The sequence below is a fragment of the Mus pahari genome, chromosome 13, assembly GCF_900095145.1.
Source record: "Mus pahari chromosome 13, PAHARI_EIJ_v1.1, whole genome shotgun sequence".
Lineage (NCBI taxonomy): Eukaryota > Metazoa > Chordata > Mammalia > Rodentia > Muridae > Mus > Mus pahari.
In genome coordinates this window covers 79,634,590-79,647,406 of record NC_034602.1, presented here as the reverse complement: position 1 = coordinate 79,647,406, position 12,817 = coordinate 79,634,590, and the positions used below count along the sequence as shown (strand labels likewise).

The 12,817-nt window shown below is 39.0% G+C and overlaps 1 protein-coding gene across 1 annotated transcript in view; it reads right to left on the bottom strand.

Moving 5' to 3' along the window:
- Positions 1–5,169: 5,169 nt before the first annotated feature.
- Mthfd2l (methylenetetrahydrofolate dehydrogenase (NADP+ dependent) 2 like) overlaps positions 5,170–12,817 on the bottom strand; it is an 82,006-nt gene continuing 74,358 nt past the window's right edge. The window contains exon 8 of the mRNA XM_029544931.1: positions 5,170–6,390. Coding sequence (XP_029400791.1) covers positions 6,278–6,390 — 113 coding nt within the window. The 3' untranslated portion in view covers positions 5,170–6,277. The remainder of the gene's footprint in view (positions 6,391–12,817) is intronic.

Below are 12,817 nucleotides of genomic sequence, written 5' to 3'. Positions count from 1 at the left end.
TTATATTTCACGAAGCGTCATCTGGCCGTTCTTACCAATCCAAAAACTATGTACTCCTGGCAGCAGCGTGAAGCCTGCGGGCACTCGCACACTTCTTTAGGATACCTGGGTTATCTCGAGATGTGATCAAGTTCCCTCTTGAATCACAGGTTTCCTGTCACCTGTGGGCATAATTGCCCATGTCAAAGTTCTTAAAACTCAAACATGAATGCAAATGTGGAAAATTCCCTGCTGCTGTGAACTGAACCACAGCTCTCCTAATAGACTATGACGGATCGCAGCCAAGATACCTCAGAACAGCAGACAAGATAATCTGGTAGGGTCTGTGAAAATCTCTGATGCTACCTCACTTACCTTCCATTATGGCCACTGAAAAAAGTACTAAGCATATTTTAAAAATACTTTGTTCATATGGTTATAAAGAAGAACAGAATTTTGGTTTAAAAAATGTTTCTTATTTCATTTTTATTTTTGTTGATTAGCTGGATTTATGATAAAGTTTATTAATTAAATAAAAATATTTCTAATACTATAACATTAACCTTTATGTCATTCTGGCATTTAATGCTTTATAAAGAAATCGGATGGACTGCTAAGTTCCAGGATCAACAGTGCTTTAAATCTGTCCTCATGGCAGTCTGCAGACAATCAATATATTAACAATATTGATACTATGTATGGTGGTAATAGCCATTACAAAATTTCATTGAGGTAGCCTCTAGTTTGGCTAAATCTAGTGAGTAGCTACTCTTAAGTGCATATAAACCCAAGGGTTTTGTTTTTTTTTTTTTTTCTGACTGTTGGCCCAGTAATGATTAAAATGAGATTACAAAAGCCCAAATATATAATTACGCCTATGCCTTTTTGTTTAAGCTGTAGGGGTTACTTGTAAATTTTAACTGCCCTAAATAACTTTAAATGTGAATATAGTTTGCTGAAGTGGCATGCCTTTCTACCTGGAATTTTATCTGCTTATATTTTCTGAACCTTGAAAACTTGTTCAAGATTGGTTACCATGTGAATCATGTCCACCAAGCAAATTAGATTTATCAGAAAAGATCCCTTTCCGTATTTAAATAAGAATTTGGCTTTAGAAATTACACAAGCATGAGCTTGCTGCACTCATTACAGCTTGGGCAATCACTTACCACAAGAGTCATCACTTTAAAGCTAAAGGAATATGTACCACTTGCCTTTCTTGTGTCTGCACACTGTAGCTCTAGTTTTATGATCTTAAAGTACTATTTAGTACAACAATTTCTGGGCATTATTTTTCACAAGAAAATAATAGTTGAATTATAAGTTAAAGAATTGTCTTAGCAACTTGTGGGTAATTTAATTCACAATCAACTAAGGATTAAAATACTATCACTTTTGACATTTCTGGAATCTATCTATCTATCTATCTATCTATCTATCTATCTATCTATTCATCTACCTACCTACCTACTTATCTATCATCTACTTATCTACCTATCTATTTATCATCTATCTATCTTTGTTTCTTTGTATGAGAACTCAAGAGAAAGCAAGAACAACAGAGAGAGAGAGAGGCGGGGAGAGAGAGGGAGGGAGGGAGGGAGGGAGAGAGNGAGAGAGAGAGAGAGAGAGAGAGAGAGAGAGAGAGAGAGAGAGAGGATCAAACCAAGAAAGTTCTTTATCACATATTAAGCAAGTTCTACTGGTGTCAAATATACCTGGCTCAATATCTTTATTCTTAAGACTGAGTTATTGTTACATTTGATACATACTGAATACATTAATAAATATTGAACATTTTCTTCATTAATGATTGATACGGGCTCTGCTTACTGTAGATGGTGCCACCCTTGGACTTGGTCTTGGATTGTATTTTTAAAAAGCAAGCCGAGTAAGCCATTGAAAGCAAGCCAATAACCAGCATTCTTCCATGGAATCTGCTTTAGTTTCTGACTCAGGGTTACTGCCTCAAGTTTCTGCCCTGATTTCTTGATTTTCCCCAGTAATGGACTGTAACCAGTGACATGTAAGCAAATAAACTCTCCCCTCTCCCCAGGTTGCTTTTGATCATGGTGTTTATCACAACAAAATAGACCTAACTGGGCAATAAATAAATACATAAGTAAATAAACCTCAGATAACAGGGATGAACTGGCATTTGGGAGGTTTAAATCTGGGTGAGGGAGCAGCTGAGTGGTTGAGAGTGCCATTGCGTGGGGGTGAGGACTTGTTTTTAATCCCTAGTCCACAAGAAAAAGAAATGAGTAGAGACAGGGGAGGGGAGGAGAAAGGGGAGGAGAGAAGAAAGACTTAAGTCACAAGACAAAGAACAACATGTGTTAGATAGGACTTTAATCTCATTTTCAAATCCTTCATCAGAAGCCCTTCCTGCCTTTCCAGCTGTGACCCTGGCATAAGTTTCTGCAGAGATTACAGAGGTAGTCCGTGAACTCCAAAAATCAAATTTTAAATACATTTTCTTTAATTATTTAAAAAAAAACACTAAATATTAGAGGAACCACAGCTGTCACTCCTACCTGAGCGTGGAGGTGGGTGAGTAGCTCTCTGAGGAGTCCCACTGCAGGCTAGGCCACATCCAGCCCTCTGCCATCTTGGCTGCATCCTTGGTTCCCATTGACCCTGGAGAACAGCCCTAAGTCATCCCACCTGCTGCTTTCCCTCTGAGGTCTGTACTGATGGATCCCACTTCACTCTCCATATGAGAGTCACTTTGATCCTTTACATCAAAAGGCCCCCTTTTCTAATTTTGAAGGGTAGAGAGATGCACCTTGCAAGATAGACTCCCTGGCATCTTCATTTATTGCTAATATCCATTGAAGGAAATTAGAGGTAAGAAATGGCGCTCCACGGTCACCTTTTCCTCATGCCACACTTCCTTTAGAGCATCTCTCTCTCTCTCTTCTGGTCATCATAAGCACCTCTTGATGCTGACCCTACTCTTCGTATTTTGGCACTTTTAGTTCTTTTGGTTTTGTTGGTCTTTCACTAAATGAGAACTTAAGGCTAGTTGTCATCGGGAAGTATTTGTGAGGATTGTTTTTACCCCCATATTTATCCTGTAATTCTTTGAAATTTGTTGGCATTTCTGCATTCATGACACTGGGCTGTTTGTGGAAGCCAATCTGTAGACAGTGCATGTTTCCTGACCTTCAAAAACTAAAGCCAGCCAGGGAACATACATGTGAAACGTAGTAGAAGCAACAACTGTGATGTCAGACAACACAAAGGGCTGTGGCAGTTGAGAAGTGGAACTTTGCTTTTTGTGGGCAAGTTTCATTTGGAGTAAATCTTAATATGTAGGATTCTAATAGGTAGTGATAAAAACATTATAAGTGAAGGTCATCATGGGGTGGCCTTGTAAAATGGTGAGAAGAGTAGGCTCTGAATAACATCTTCACAACAGGACTTATTTAAATTCAAATAGAAAGGTATGACTTCTGCCCCTGGCTTCAGTAACTAAAACTTTCCTCACCTACCATAGAGAGGGTTAAGAAAGAGAAAAGACAAAAAGACGGAGAAGAAATCTTTAGCACACAGTAGCCACTCCATTAAGGAGAATCTGCCCTTACTGATTGGGTGAAGGGATACAAGGTGGATAGTGGCCTCTGATTCTAGGAATGTAGCTGTTGGTACGTGCAGTTGAAACTTGTACTTTCAGCATCAGCCATGAAGATCCACCCCTTTCCAGGATCTGTGTTACTTCATGACTGTCGCTTGTGTATTATGTCATTGCCTCAGACTCAACATGTCTTACATTGCCCTTATTATTTCTTCTCCCCAGTCAATTTCCTTTATAACTTCCTTATGCTAAGGAGGGATGGTGTCTTCTGGCTCGGTCTGCAATCCACAATCCGATTCCCTTGTTAAAGACGGTCTTCATTTTTGCTTCTGTTTCTGGCTTCTTCTGATTCCCACCACTCCTCTTACTTCATCTACCTGCATTATTTTTTTATTCTGCTTACATTTCCTTGTGTTATAGGGCAACTTCCACCAATTCCTTAAAGTTCAGACAACATAGGGAGAAAAGTGTATTGCACACCTCTCCTCAAGGCCACCACATATCCGCATTTTGCAGACTCCAAGGACCCAAAAATGAAGTCATACCATTCAGCCAATTTTTGAGAAAAGACTCCAACTGTTACCACACACTTATTTAGACCCATCTGAGTTTTCTTGTTAACCCAAGGTGGACCTCAGGCAACTGAGCTCAGGTTTGGCAGAGAATCTGACTAACTCAGTGATGGGCACATCAATCCACACCTTGTGAATCCGCGATGCAGTTCCTGTTCCCATGCCCTGATGCTAAAGTTTCTGGCCTGCTGTTATCAAGAAAATTGACAAGTCAGGTCAGTAAGAACTTGCTTCTCCTTAATATCTAAACATCCTCCTCCGTTGATTTCCTTATCTTGGTGACTTGGCTATAAATACCCATGAGCCTTTGCTTTTTGTAGTTATGGGGTCAATGTCTTTCCTTGACTGTTGACCCCGCTGTACTTGTTTGACAAAACTCTTCCTTTTCAATGTAAATAAGCATAAGATTATTTTCCTTTTTTCTTTTTTCTTTTTTCTTAGTCTCTAGGAAGACTGACCCCTAAATACATAATATACCAAAATAATCCCTTTCACCCTTCTGGGATTACTATTGTCCCCACATTTTTAATATTCAGGGATCTCTGGGCATTTTTTGAAATCTAAGCTCCTTTAAAATTTATTTAACCCATGTTAAATAAACCCTTTCTAATATGTTTGCATGCAAACTGAATTTACAGTTCTGTTAGGAATACCCAACCTACTGGCTGTTCCAACTCACTACAGAAATCATTCAACTATCTTTTCTTTCATGTTTGAGAAACTTGATACATTTTTTCCCAGCACATAGTAAATGAACAGCTAACAGATACAGTGAGATGGCTCAAAGAGTCGAGGTAATTGCTGCCAAGCCAAGTATGATCTCTCTCTCTCTCTCTCTCTCTCTCTCTCTCTCTCTCTCTCTCTCTCTCTCTCTCTCTCTCTCTCTCACACACACACACACACACACACACACACACAAATAGGAAAAACAAACAGAAGAAGAAGGTAACAAATACGTGGACCAACATATTTCAAGCTATCTTAATAAAAGAATATAGCTATAATTCCTCTTCAAAATGCTTTTATTGGACAGTTAAGATATTAGTGATAAACAACTAGTCTATCTCCACACAAGAGGCACATTGATAAAAGACATGCATTGAACAAGGATCATCATTAGTACACAAACATACTGGGATTGGGGCGTGAAACCGCAGTACAATTACATGGCTCTAGTCATTAAATAACCTTCAAGCAATGGTCACACACATTTCCCAATGTGAAATTGCATTAGAAACCCAGCATCTGTGTTAGGAATCAAATGCTATGCTAGGAAGGAGAAGGGGTGTGTGTGTGTGTGTGTGTGTGTGTGTGTGTGTGTGTGTGTGTGTATACAAGAACTACTTCTTATATCCAAGGGTTCAGTTTTAACAAAATTACTGCCTTACAATTCTATCAGATTTCTGCTCTCCTGAATAAACGTATCAGTTACTTAATGACAGATTCACTCATGCTGTATTTGCATGGTATTTGGTTGATGTTTGTGGGGAAATGCTTTTAGTCTGACTTTGCCCACTCATTTGTTTGGACAGTATGCTAAAATCATCAGTGAGCTGAACTGAATGGTGTGGGGGCTAACACAGGTGGCCTTACACTACACAAAGTAATCATTCTTAGTGTTTCAAGTGTTGTTGCAGCCTTTGATCCTTGGAATAGCTTCCATTTCTTAAATTTCCCACAGGATTGCCTTGTAGAATACTCTTCTCCACAGACATCCTAGAGTATAGACTGTATAGAAAATCATGGTGATAACCATAAACTTAAGTTACAGTTTACATTGCACCCATTGAGCTGGCAAAACAGTTTTTCTTTAAAACAGACAGTGTGTAATACTTAGGTTAAGTCAAAAATATATTTATTAAATATGAACTCTTCATTTGTTTTAACATTATGAACCAATATCCATAAAATAAAGAGCTGTTACCACAATTGTCATTGGGATTGTTTCGAGTTTTTTTCTTAAGACTCAAATATATATTAGCAAGAAATCCATAAAGTCATGTAAATAATCAGTTCCAGAATGATTCCACTCATGAAAAAATAAATACATGTAGAAATAAATAGCTTTGTAGTAAAATAGAGAGGATTTTGCCTGTTGTCAAATAAATAAGCAGCAGAATGCATTTCGTGTACTCCCCGCTGTGATCTAGTAGGTGATAGTCTTGGCAGCCAGAAGTGTGTTCTTCAGAAGCATGGCCACCGTCATGGGTCCCACACCTCCTGGGACTGGAGTGATGAGGCCGGCTTTTTTCTTAACAGCTGAAGAGACAGAACAGTTCATTAAAAATGTATCTAAGAATGTCAATTTCTCAGCACACTGAAAAGACTATCTTCTCCATTATACAGATAACATTATCAACCTTCAATCATTTATAAGATGAAGTAGGTAACAATGAAAATAGACAGACACAGGCAAAGCACACACACACACACACACACACACACACACACACACACACACACACACACACATTATTCTAAGATACCTAAGGATGTGCTCAAGCTCCTCGAGGCTCAGTTGTCTTCAGCTTTATATGAACAAAAGCAAGCACTGGGATAACTTGTCATTCTTGTAATAACATGTAGAAAAAAAGTAGGCTTATAGAAAGGAAGTTGATTTAACATTACTCAAATGACTGCAGGCAGTCATGAACCTTGAAGTAGGGGTTAACTTAGCTTATGTGCCAGGAGTTACAGGGAAGGACATTCCAAGGTTGTCTCCAGTATTGGCATTAGAGGCAACTGGACTTTCTCACAGATATGAGGGAGAGAGAGTTGTAGGAAGAGGGAGGGAGAGAAACAGAAAGAGAGAGATCTGTGGAGAGGGAGAGAAGAGGGGGGTCATTCTGAGAGCTGCTAGGTTAGTTATAGTGGCCTTCTGTAGCTTGCTGATCTCAGGAGAGGATGGGGCCTGAGGGAGAAGGAGACAGCTAGAGGACCTGTGACCTAACAATACCATTTAACTAATTCAAAAAGGAATGACGTCAGTCATGCCAGGAGAGCACAGTCCAGCCACTAATCCCTCTGCTTTGACAGAGGCACTCACAACTAGGTTGGGAAAATTCCGTATTTCATAAATATACTCCACCCCTGTATAGTTGTCTTTCATAGAAAAGGATGGAAAAGACCCATATGGCTGAAGGGTCAGCAATGAATAGGTAGGATGTTCCTAAAAGAAACGCGGTGCACACAACCACAGCATATCAATTTTCCTGCTTTTTTATACTCTGAGCACTAACAGAATAAGTTATACATTACACTTAAGTCACACAGCTGCTCAGAACACAGTATGGGTAATTTTCTTGGGTGTCAGATCTGATAAACCAGTGGTCTACCTGGGTCTCATGATTTTCTTGAGACTGTTTTTTTGTTGTTGTTGTTGGTTTGTTGTTGTTGTTGTTGTTTGGTTTTTGTGTTTTTAAACTACATTCTCACAATTATATTCATACTCAGAAAGAAAGAACTGGGCAGAGGGACAGGAACGGGAATAGACTCTTGCATGAAAAGCCTGCCTGACAGTTTAGCTCAGAATCTTCATTTTGCATAGGTTGCTATGGAAAGTACATACACATACATGCACACGCAAATGTACACTGTCCTATCTGTTGTTCTTCATGGGAATCTTCGTCTGTCTTAGGTTTGGGCTTGTCTGAATGTTAACAAGCTTTAATTAGTCTCTGTAGATCTCTCCACTGTACTCAGTAGGCAAAAGATTCAGCATTGCTATGCACACAGTTAAGCATCCAAGTACTTTTGTCATTTTTTTTTAATGTTTGAGATAAAGTGAATATACTCAGAGATAAGGTCTGCACACAGTAATACAAGGGAGGCAATAATGAGTTTGATTTTAAAACACTCATTAAGTTTCTCTGTCATTTTCTGTTTCATTTTCACACATGTGTCTAAGAAGAAATCAGTTTATATGTTGTTAGACAGTGTTAATGTAGTTTATGGTCTACTTATATGAGAAACAGGATATGGAAGTACTTCTTTCAGGAGAAAGATGTTGATGGGTAGGAAAAAGTGCTCACTTGAAGAGTGAGGTAGCACCTATGCTCCGACGACACAGAAGGCTGAGATAGGAGAGTGACCTGAACTCAGAAGTTCAAAGCCAGCCTGGACAATATAACAAGACATTGTTTCCTAAGTAAGTAAGTAAGTAAATAAATAAATAAATAATATTCTCAATAACAGTTTTGCATAACCATCTCCAGGCTACGGTAAGCTCTATGTTTGTGAAGTAGCACCAACGGTTAGAGATGAAATTCATCATGAGAGAAGATACAAGTTCAGTTCATGCTCGATCCTGTGAATCACATCTTCCTGATCATTTCTAAAAGAGGGAAAGTTAATGAGCATTGAATCACCAGAACATCATCTCTTAGACTGTTTCCCTAAGGCAGGCTTTGCACCTGCTTATAAGGGAGATGCTTTCAAAAACTGTGTGTGTGTGTGTGTGTGTGTGTGTGTGTGTGTGTGTGTGTGTGTTGAGAGTCTGTGAATGTGTATATTTGTCTGAGTGTGTGTGCTTAGTGTGTGTATATGCATATGACTATGTGTGAGTGTATATGTATGTATATGTGAGTGTATGTGTATGAATATGTGTGACTGTGTATATGTATATATATATACACACACACACATATATGTGTGTGTGTGTGTGTGTGTGTGTGTGTGTGTATACATATACATGGACTTCTCTGTGCTTCATTGCAGAGAAACACAGAAGAATCATAAGGCAATGATTCCATTCAGGAATGAGTTCCTGTGACTCTAGAAGAAGGGTAATGTGTGTTTGTGTGTGTGTGTCTGTGTGTGTGTGTGTGTCTCTGTGTGTGTGTGTTTGTATGTGTATGTATGTTTAAGAAAAATACCAAAAGTCTTTGCCACATTAGAATAGGCACTAGAGATATCGATAATTTCACGATTCATAAAAGGACATGTCAAAAAAGATCAAGCATTAGATTCAATTCCATAAAATCATCAAAATTTTAGAGAGTTTCTGAAACTGACAATTGAGGCAAATAAAACACCTGTCAATTTCTATTGTCTGTGTGGTGTGTGCCTTAGAGATGAGACTCAGATGGAAATAACAATTATGTTTAAAGCAAATTCTTGAAAATAAGAATGTCTTTAGGAAAAGCAGTCATTATCACAAAATTTTATTTGAATGACCTCGCTACAAAACTTTAGATGGTGCAAAGAAACTTGTGGACATTTCCTTGAACTTAGGAAAATGAGTTAGACTGGAAGACATTCTGTCTTGTGCACATTACCTATATTGCTTAACATGTCCTGCCCTCCTTTTGCATCTGTTGAGCTTTTGTTCTTCCTCCTCAATCTAATACAAATGTCACTAGAGTTGGTTAACTCCCTGGGCTAAGTTTACTCTTTACTCATTGGCCCATGACATTTACAGGATAGCTCTTCTGGATAATGTCCTGAGTATATTAGGATATCCTGTCAAAGGAAGTCAAACTCTGGGTTTCCCTCACCAACTCTCCAGATTCTAGTGTAAAGCACTTGGTCTCACAGTCTGAAGTCTGAGATGTCTATACTGGAGAAAGAGCAGTTTCCCGTGTGAGCAAGGTGGTGGAAGTTTAAAGCTTGATCGAGATTATGATTCATTGTTTTGGAATTATATGGCAGCTTCATGTTGCTAGGCAAACCCTGATGGGAAGACACTTTTGAAACCTCTACAGTGTCACAGTTGATAATGTCTCATTGGCTAAGGTAAGTCTTATCATCACGTTTAACTCTAAAGTATGGGATAATAATGGCAAAGTCATTTTGAGAAAAGGGTGTGCATGACTACTTTTTGTAGTTGATAATATAATTGTTTGTGTCCCAGCTGCCATTCCAGCCACACTATATCTAAACCAGATCTTATCAATTGTAACTAATACTAGAATAAAATAAAAAGCGTTCTTTATGGCAACTGGGATCTATTGTCCCTTGGTCCTATTCCCATACCTGGTCATTAGTGTCACTACGCATGTTACAAACTGGCCCAGATAGATTCACAGGAAATGTCCCTTGTGTAAGACATAGTTACGAACCCTTGGAAGCCACAATCTTATTATACAGATACTTATTATGAAAATGCAATTATTCAAGCAATAATTGAGTGATGGCTGTGGTGTGCGCCACAGTGAGATGTTGGTGCCACTAAGTGTGTTTGGAGGACCTACCTAAGCCTGAGGTTTGTGGGTAGATGTAGGTGGGCCAGCTTTTCAGGGGAAGAAACATAAAGATGAGCCAACACACTTGATAAGGGGGTTGTGTTTGCAATCATCGGGGAAAGGAACTTGGGTAGAAAGTGACTTGAATCTTGGAAGCACCACAGGAAGGCTGATGTCGCTGCTCTGTGGGTAAAAGGGAGCTATAGGAGAGGAGATGCAACAGGCAGGTGCTTTGTAGAGCACTGAATATATAATAAAACCTGGAGTCAATGGTTAACTTATTTCTGGAGGGAATAAGGAAGACCAGCTTCATAATCATTTCCAACATTCTTACTTGAAGAGAACTGTTTTTTACTATCCGAGTAAGGACAATAGGTATGGAGCAAAGGTTACTTCATGTTTAAATGGAGGTGGCGACAAGGGTGATGAAAGACACTAGGTGTTCAGTCGATGCATGCACCTCAGAAAAATGCAAGGGTGACATGTGGTCACAGGGTGTGGAAAGATGACTCACGCAGACACGACTAGAGATGTAAGGAATGCTAAAATGCTCTTTAACAGCTTAGCACAAAAGAAAAAGGATGTGATCGTTAACCTTCTGGCAGCCGCTGCCATGCTTCGTGAGAGGGTGTCTCTAGCTTGTGCTTTTCATGTCATTGCTTCCTAGGGAAACTTTATGGTCCTGGTTTCCAGAGCTGGCACTTAAGAATCGAAATTATCACAGAAAATACATCATCTGGAACATTCTCCGGTTCCACCGCAGGTAGTGAATTTTAAACTTCTATGTCACTGTGTATTTCTCTATGGTCCTTCAATAAGAGATGGATGTATCTAAACGGAATTGACTGGGTTAATATTTAGTAAAAACAATGTTCTGTACTCCGGAGAGAAAAAAAAAATGTGCTTCTAAACAATCTGTGTTTGGGTGTGTTTGTCTGTTGGTCATCTTTAAAGAATCACTCTGTTGCCCCTGTTGGATTTCTTTCTAACCATGCAACAGCAAACATTGAGAAGCAACATCACTTAAAGAGTCATGACACAGAAAAAGTCCCACTTCTCTCGTAAGAATGTCAGCCTCCTGGTATACATATATAATTGTCTAAATTAATTGGTTGGAGGAGTTTCCCATGCTTCTAAATGCAAGCTACTTAGGCATGGCCTCTCAGACATATCCACCATAATGAATGGGGAGGCAAGCTTCAGGAAAAGAAAGGACAGGAGTAACAACCAGAAAAACCTGAATGGCATAGGGCTGGAGGAACAGTATGACTCAGGAGGTAAAACAACTCTCCACTTTCTCAGACAGGTGTTATAAAGGGATGCTTCAGTGCTTGTTGAGCCAGAGAGCAAAGGGCTCTTTAGCATGTGGCCCATCATTGAACTTTCCATGGCAACAGGATCAGGCAAAACCAAGGTAATGGATCAAGCTTATCTGGGTTGCTGCTCCTTTTTCAAAAATTTTATTGATTGATCAATTGATTAATTTAATCTGTGTGTCTTCCTCTGTCTCTCTTTGTGTGTGTCTGTGTGTCTCTATATCTCTGTCTCTTTCTCCTTCATCCCTCTTTATATTAAATCAAATCTTTGTATACCTGGCTAGCTATTTCATAGATATGAACACCTAAAACAATGTCAGCCACGTCACTTAGACAACATTGAATGGAGCCGTATAACTACCCAATTGCCTGAATAAATCAAAAGTTACTCTCTATGAACTTGCTCATCACAATGAAGCATCTTTGCTGGCTGTGGATGATGTCAGCTGTCATTGCGTTTTTATTCTGGTTGACAAGCTGTTAAATACTGCTATGACATTTCTATTGACCGTTTGAAAACTGATTGACAATATCTCCCTTTCACGGTGTCTTTTTACAAGCAACATGACAATCTTGTGCTATTTTCTAAGCATCCTTTCTGGTACCTTCTCTCACCCTCCCCCTTTCTTTCAGGCTTAATTACTTAAGTCTCTTCAGCCTGAAAATCTCAAAGCTAAGGATCAATTACCTACCACCTCTCAACTGCTTAATAAACAAACCAACAGGCTCACTTACTCTGCCACCACGGTCAAAACAAGTAAGCAAATAAGCAAAGTCCTTCATCTTAAAAGACATTCAGGGGGCTTCTTCCACCAACAAGCAAAAGTATATAAAGACCTTTATGGACTCTGTTATCTTTTACACAAGCTGTTAAAAAAAAAAGACAGATAAAAATCAGAGAGCCATTCACTGACTTATGAAAATAGAAATTCTGACTAGGCTTCTAGGTGTTTCAAATATAGAAATCAGGCCTTGTCTTTTCCTAGAGCTAACAAGATTCCTACCAAGGTAGGTAAACTCACAAACAGGCGCCAGTGGGAAAACAACTCAAAGCTACCATGTTGCTGTTACTGACTTTAAATTTGCTTTTGACTATTTCTCTATTTAAACTCATGATTTTAGATAAAATTTCTTATGAACTCAACCTATGCTCATAATTTTGAGTTGAGGACCACATCTCTGCTTTCT